The sequence below is a fragment of the Anneissia japonica genome, unplaced genomic scaffold, assembly GCF_011630105.1.
Source record: "Anneissia japonica isolate Jap-2015-1 unplaced genomic scaffold, ASM1163010v1 scaffold287717_len1600092_cov198, whole genome shotgun sequence".
NCBI classification, from domain to species: Eukaryota; Metazoa; Echinodermata; class Crinoidea; order Comatulida; family Comatulidae; genus Anneissia; species Anneissia japonica.
In genome coordinates, this window is record NW_022755469.1 from 1,508,818 (window position 1) to 1,517,257 (window position 8,440).

Sequence of the window (8,440 nt, forward strand, 5' to 3'; positions counted from 1 at the left end):
CGTGGCAGTTTTTGAGATATCGTGCGAACAGAAAAGGGGAGAAAGAAAGAAGAATAAAAAAAAGATGAAGATGATGATGATCCTGACAATAACAATAGGTGATCCGCTAGTGTTAGCGGATCACCAACAAGTGTTACTGGTGCTTGTTCTTTGTAAATTGTGTGTTTTACAGTACCTGTATTCTTTTCCTTTTATCGTTTTTTATATTGTTATAATGGCATCACAGCCTTGTTGAAAAACACCGGTTGGGTGATACAAGCTTCCGTGTGTAAATAAAGATTTTATTATTATTATTATTATTATTATTATAATAATAAATATACAGTATAAATAAATTTGTAAATATGAATTATTGTGGAAGCATATACCTTAGTGGCAAGACTTTTAACTACAGGTCTATATTTCAAGTTTGACAATTACCACTTGTTTGTGTCCTTGGACAAGATGCATTATCTGCACTGCTTCACTCAAATGAGAAAATGCTGGAGTGCATGGGGTACATTGGTTAAATTTTCACTGTGAATCAAGCCACAGAGGAATATCAAAATTGATTAACCAGCTGTGTGCTTAAGCTCCCAAAACGCTTCTACCATTATGCTTCTGTTAACACCAATTCCCAAAGTTTGTCACTTAAATATTTTTCATACCTAGTGGTAATTCTTCAACATGTGTTTTATTCTTGTTCTTGCCTCCTTTACCTACTATTAGCGTTTCCAAAAGTGAAGGTGAAGAAGCTGATTCTGGATGATAAACCAAAGAAAAATCAGATACAAGAAAATTTTGTTAATTCATGTGTTGGCATGTACGTTAATATATGATGAAAAACTACTCATGAGATCCTTCTTTTTGACTGTCAGATGTAAACATTGACTGGACTTTTCCAACAACTAGCTCTAAATTTGATTTTGTTGATTTCACTTCACCCGAAATATTAGAAAACACCCACAGTCTATGCAAGATCTTAAATTGGCGAAGCCACAAGTAACAGTTTAAAAATGCAATAAATATTTAGTGCACAGTGCATTAGAACATGGTTCCAAAAATTCACATTGAACACTGTTAAATATAAAAGTACAAGAAAAAATATCAACAATGAACAGAGCATCACCTCATTAAAATACACAGAATAGATGTATAAAAATCATAGAGCTATTAAACAACTAGAGTGCTGACAAGATGGCGAAGAAATGCAGAGTTGTGTATGTGTACCATCCAAGATGGCCGCCAAAAGGAAAGCGCCACCTTCAGGCTTAGTATACATATTATTACCATAAATAAGCCCTCTGACTGACTATTATTTCATTATTATGATAATTAGTATTGATAATAACAAATTATTAAACTATCGTAGCCAAAAAGAGGCCAAGTAGAGCATCGTATTCAAAAATTTAAAAAAAATTTTAATCGTGTACATTACACCCATACACCGCAACGCTCGAGTTTCAAACATATGGGTAACTAGCTGTACTGATCACTTTCTGTGTAAATTGAGGGCACAATTGAAAATGATAGTGCTTAGGCGAAATTTGATTGCCTGAATCTATGGCAGCCATCTTGGATGGTACACACACACAGCTCTGCGTATTTCGAACATCGAGTACATTGCAGTTAGCGCTCTAGTATTCTTATTATATCTCTATGATAAAAATACATACTGAAATGGTAAATGATGAATTCATAGTCTAGTAAGATTAGGTAAATGAAAAGAATTTTGTACCTTCAATTAGAGTAGCTGGTATTACACATTCTATTGGAAGAAGTGCAACCTTTGGTTGTGGGTCAAAGTATTTTTGACCATAAACACATCCAGTGTAATTAAAATTTGCCACTTGTTCATCCTTAAATCAAATTAACAAAATATTATTATATGTTAACTTGAGTATACTGTATAACTACTGTATAAAGAGCAAAATCAACAAAACAAACCTCAATGTTTATTTTGATACACAAATGATAGATTTGAAAATGTACGGTACACCTTTCTTGTATAAAGAGTGAGGCCCTGGGTTTCCTGTGGGGGGAGGGGGGGGGGGCCTGGGGGGGGGGGGGGGGGTCCTGCGCCCTAAGTACCTTCTGCTGGTGCCACCATTCTATACCAAGGGGATTCTGACATATATATTACCAGGACTGAACAATAAAAAAAAAACTTCAGATTGTACCATTCCACTAGTTTATGATGCTATAATCATCATGCTATTAACAAACAGACAGCAGTGGATACATAACCTCCTTGGCGGAGGTAATTATCTGATTAACACAAGTTTTTTGATAGACCGCTTAGATTGGATTATCACAGTAATTGCACTAAAGCAACACTTAACCTGTTCAAAATAAAAGCCTACTCCCCTACCTAATGATATGGTGACTTCCGGGAGCCCCTGACCAAGGAAGAGAATACATTTAAGTATCTCACCTTCGGTGAAAGATTTTCTTATTCTGTTTTTATCCCCATACAGGTTGCTTTGTCAAAATGTTGGCACTATTTATTAAGTAAAATCATTAGAGTTATAAGAAACTCACCAATTCTACACCAGCTAGAGTTCTACCTGTGTTTCCATAAGGAAACAGGTATCTCAATTTACCCATGACTTTTTGCTCTCTACCATCTACCAAGTTGTCAATGATACAGACTCTTATTCCAATTTGAAACTGCTCTAGAACAGCCTTCACAGAATCATGACTTGCTGATGATCCATCAAAGGTCAATTTGTCAAACGGCAAAAACATTCCACAATCGTCTTCACATTTGAAGTATCGCGTCTTGTAAAATGTTCCATCAGTTGTTCCCAGCCCTCTATGTGACTGAAATCAGTAACAGATATTCAAATATTGTACAGGTTAAGGGGAAACAAATGCATGAACTCAGGCTGATATTGTGGGAGTTGGGAATATCCAAATAGCCTGGTGGTCAGATATTCGCCTCCTGATAAAATAATTAAGCTATACAATACATACAGCAGAGTATTACAAAATAATAAAATAACAACAGTAATGCTGGGCAACAGTTTATTATATTAACATTCTGCCTGCAAAAATTTAAATTTCCATTGCCTTGTCTAGGCATAGAACATAAAAATTAACTCCAATGTGCAATAACCAAATTGCAAATATTAGGTTTCGCTTGATATACAGTAGGTCTTCTTTTTGGCTACCATTAACTCACTGGTGGCAGTATAGGCTTGGACCAGTGTGATGCAGAATTCCCCTACCAAGTGGAAAGTAGACACACAAAACACAAAAAAACAAAACAAACTTACAAGCAGTTCAATCCCAAACAAAATTCCTTTGTTTTCAATGTTGCCTTTGTACCTTAAAACAGCATCTGCATTTGTATCTCTTTTTATAGGCACCCGAACAGTCTCACCGACCCTGGCTGCAAGAGCTCTTTTAAGTTTATCCTTATCATGAAGAACTTTGAATCTCTTTGTAAGAGAAGGAATTGCAAGTATATACTCAACATATTCACTTTCGATTGGTAAAACCTTGTTGTCCTCCACATAGGAAAAAAATAAATGTTGTGAATCCAATGATTCTGCATGTAAAATATGTTTGTAATCAAGACTTCTTTGACACTTGAGAAGTGTTCCTGCCAATATCTTTTGTTGTTGATGCACCTCAAAATCTTCCACAACAATAAAAAATGTAAAATTCCAAGCCATGTTAAAGTATCAAGAATCTGCAAGGAAACAATAAACATACTGTGAAAAATTAAACTTCAAATACAATGAATAAGTGGTTGTATACTGAGGTGGGTCAAGCGGAAATTGGTCCTTATTTTTTTAAATGCAGTCCATGTATAGACCCAGGTACTCAAACTTTTTAAGCTGGTGGCCAGTTGCAATCTGTTAAGACCAGCGGCGGGCCAACATAAATTGTGTACAGTACTTGAATTGTTTTATGTCTGCCCCATCCATTTTCTTATATACCGGTGAATTCGAAATAGAAGGGGCCAGGGAAGAACTTTGACAGGGGAACATACTGTACCACCTCAGCCCCAACCATGTTGGGGCTGAGGTATGTAAATTTATGATTATGGCACCTCTAGATGGTTGGAAATGGTATACTCAGACTTAAATTTGAATATAATTTTCTTATCTTCTCCATTTATTTTAGAAAAAAAAAAAAAAAAAAAAAGAAGAAAAAAAAATTACACTCCATGTTCTCCTACCATGCCTAGAAATGTTTCTACCACATAAATATCCACACACCTTGGTGTGTGGATATTTATGTGGTAGAAACAAAGCAAGGGAAGCAAATTTTTAACACAGATACCTCTAGATAGCTGGAAATGGCAATTTCAGATTCAAAAATAAGTTTTTAAAGAAGTGTTTTTAACAGAATAACATGCCCCCGAGCCTGCTGGTGCCGTAAACGGTTAGATATCGCATCATGTATTATCAGCGCCCCACTTAATCCATTATCCCCGATAGTCTCCCCCTCCCCATGTCAATACCCTATGCCAATAGATACAGTAAGCTACCCTCAGAAAAAGCCACACTCACTGTAAACAATGCAAGAGTAGGGTGCCCAGGTGGTGTTTACAGTATATAAACTGAATTTTTTTTTTTATAAAATTCGGCTGGAAAATGACAATGTTGCACGGCCGGATAAAAATCTTTGGCGGGCCAGAGTTGGCCCATGGGCCGGGGTTGAATACCAGGTATTAAGACATTCTAATATAAGAACAGTATCCAGCACCTACAGAATAATGATGATGGTCGAGTCCAGCAAGTTAGTCTGATCAATTATGCTGCAGATCTCGAAACATACAGGATTTTTAAAAATTGCTGATAATAAAAAACTAAACTTTTAATCTTAAATATGTTTATATTACAAAAACCAAAAGGTACACTGATTAATCTCAGAAAAGAAAATATAATATGTGGGCAGTAAAACTTCCTTGATATTTTTTTGTTCCCACGGTCATATAGAATAAGAAAATCGATGTTACCATGAATAATGTTGGGATGCATTGCAGGTACTGAGTCATTTTATGATAATGGTTGTTAGAGATTTATAAAAAATGCAAATTTTGGAGAGGGAGGTAACTTTTGTGTTCATAACTTTTGTTTCTGTAAAAGTATATGCATGCATTTGGTACCAACACGTAGCATAATGGTAGTTCAACCACTTAAATTTTGAAAATCAGAATCCCATGATTACTGACATCATTAGAGGTCAAAAGGTCATTGACATTTTAACAAAAACTTCACCATAAACCATCACAAAATTAAATTTTAAAACATTTGAAATTGCAAATAGATAATATCATTATTTATTATTGTACACACAGTAATATGGAATAAGAAAATTGATGGCCAGATGAAAAACACAGGGATATATTATATATGTGATAGCCATAGTAATTTATAGTAAACCGAAATTGGAGGGGGGGGGGGAGAACATTTGTGCTAATAATTTGTGTTTTTGTGAATAAATTTTCATGATGTTGGTATGAACATATAGCATATTATTAGTTGCTTAATCTTTTAAATGTGTAAATGTGAAAATACTATAATACCGGACATTAGTAGACGTCAAAAAGTCACTAACCTTTCTTACCAAAATGCAAATTTAAGTATTACAGTAAGTACCATAAACTTTCATTTAAAATTGAAAGTGTGCCAATGGCATTCCCCCCTCCCCACTTTTGGGACTGTTCCCAGCACCAGTGACAAACATTTTATAAATGCTGCAATGTCATTATTATTATTATTGGTGCTTTGAAGACCTTGTTTATTTGCGCCTTACTGTATAAATTGACCATTTCAGGCTTTTTTATATTCATAAGCCCGAGAAAATCACTCACTTGCTAGGCCTATTTCTTTAGTTGCATAATTGGAGTACAATTTGTAGTATAAATTGTGGTTGATCTATGTGTAGTAATTGCTTTATATTCCTTAATTCCATTTTGGATGTAACAGTTGATAACTGATAAATTGATGACAAAACTTATCTCTAGAAACATGTGAATGAGTCAGACTCATTCAAAGTAGGTAGTCATTTGGAAACTTCATGTTCAAAATACAGTAAATTACTACATAAGAATCCTTTTAAACAAAGGCAGCTCTCAAGTAAGTAACAAAATTATGAATAAATAAATGTAATAATTAAGGGTACAATATAATTTAAGAATGATATCAAGTAGTACATTACATACTGTATAAAAAGTCCTATTATGAATACATACAAAAGTTTGCAAATAAAAATTCTAATTATAAATCGGAAAGCATTCAGGGTTAACGTCACATAGAAAAACTACAGTTAAGTCTAAAATATGAATTTTATTATTGTTATTATTTTTGCATGATATTATTTATAAAAAATCAAACTTTTTATCAGGGAACCAGTCAATTCGCCCCCTAGCAAACTCGCCCATGCGCAAACTCGCCTCACGACCTAGTAGTAGTCATTTTAGGTACGTTTTTTTCCAAAAATTACTTAAATTACTGTAACACTAGTTTATCAACTATTATTTGTAATAGTATTAAATTTATTGTTACTTTATTACAGTATCACTTGGTGTTGTTTTTCTTTTTTACAGAAACAATGCAGAGGTAAAGTCGACTTAGTTTGAGACAGGTTTTTTTTATCGTTTGTTGCGATATTGCGATATATTTTGATATCATGTTTATTAATGCTTAAATTTATGGAATAAGTATAGTCAATAGATTGGTTTGCCATAAGTTCTTTTTTCCTTGTCTATTACATTTCCATTTACCTTAAATGTTCTGATCATGTTTATAAAAATATTATAAAGGAAATATATAATACTTTCATATTTATATTTTTCCATATCAAATTATCAATATATTTATAATTGCATGCCATACATTTTAAGGGCTTTTTTTCAGGCCTTTTTTATATTCATAAGCCCGAGAAAAACACTCACTTGCTAGGCCTATTTCTTTAGTTGCATAATTGGAGTACAATTTGTGGAAAGAAATGTTCCCACAAATAGATTCCAACAGCACTCTGGAGGTGAAGCTGACACAAGGTTTTATTATTATTATTTTATTCAGCCATCATTTGAAAAATGACATCTGGCCATCTCATAGGTGCAATGCCTACAAACGGTTACCAGCTTTTTTTTGGTTTTTTTTCCCCAAACTTCTGATCCCTTCTTGGTAACAGATTTCCATTAATTTTTTTTTAATACTCTGTCTTTCTTCTGTTTTTCGTTTTCTTTACATTGCTTTTCATTTCTTTTCTTTCTTCTTATTCCTTTCTTTTCATTTCCTTTTCTTTTCCTTTCGTTTTCTTTTTCTTTCTTTTATTTTCCTTTATGTTAATAATAATAATAATAATAATAACTTTATTTTTAAACGCAGAAAACTTGTATCACCATATTGGTGTTTTTCACAAGTTCTTTTCTTTCTTTTTTTTTCTTTCTTTTGTGATTTCTTATTTGTTTTATTTCCATTTTTTATACATATTATAGTAAAATATAGTTTTAATATAATTTATTGATACATACATTATGGCCGTTTCATGGTTTCGGCTTTATTTTTGAGCTGGAAAAATTCACTATTAGTTGCAAGGTAAATAATAATAACAAATCAGAAAGAAACTTTTCCACAAACCAAATTTGTTAAAAAACAGTAAAATGAGAGCTATAAAATGGTAAAAAAATCATTCAAATCCAACATTTCATTATGAAGTTAAAGGAGTTTAAATATACAGCTGTTTAAATAGCAATATTTGAGAGATCAGCCTTCAAAGTTTATGATTTTGGGCATTTCTCAGGTAGAAAAAATAATTAAATCATTAAAAACTGTTGTTTTAACATTGAAAATGGGGAAAATAACAGGATAGCATGATGTGTAGATATTTAAAGGTTAGTTTAGTGCGCTTTTAGTGCAAAAATTTTGACATTCCAGCATGTTTTGGCCATTATCTCTAAAACAGGATTTGCGACAAGTGACTGGTTTGGCCTGTCCTTGCCACATTTGGTACATATGCAATAAGTACTGTAATAAAAAATATATATATTTTGTTTGAATAAGTATGTTGGTAATGATTACACAAACCATATGATATGATTTTTATAAGTAATATGCTGTTAATGAAAACACAACAAAACGAAAATAAAAAACATATGATAAACCGAATTACGAACTTATAATAATATATAGGGCCTAATAATATATATTAATATATATATATTAATATATATATATATATATATATATATACTCGCCACTGAGGAAGGACTAGTGTTGTCCGAAAGCTCTGGTTCTATTTCTGGCTGTTTACTTACGTTTACTTTTTAGCTGTTGCTTATCATTTTTGTATCTCTACTGAGATCCAGCCATTGTTTCCCACAGAATTGTTGTTTTCCAGTATTTTGCCTTTTAATCTATATATATATATATATATATATATATATATCATCAAAGAAAGGTAAATATAGTGTTCGAATAAAGGACATAATAATACA

General features: G+C 32.7%; 1 protein-coding gene across 1 annotated transcript in view; it reads right to left on the reverse strand.

Annotated features, from left to right (window-relative positions):
- The window catches only part of LOC117123463, an 18,229-nt gene that overhangs the window by 8,323 nt on the left and 1,466 nt on the right, over positions 1-8,440 (reverse strand). Inside the window, exons 2-5 of the mRNA XM_033269380.1 lie at positions 3,258-3,676; positions 2,521-2,802; positions 1,718-1,838; positions 648-740 (exon numbers count right to left, since the gene is read on the reverse strand). Of these exons, the coding sequence (XP_033125271.1) occupies positions 648-740; positions 1,718-1,838; positions 2,521-2,802; positions 3,258-3,659 (898 nt within the window). The 5' untranslated portion in view covers positions 3,660-3,676. The remainder of the gene's footprint in view (positions 1-647; positions 741-1,717; positions 1,839-2,520; positions 2,803-3,257; positions 3,677-8,440) is intronic.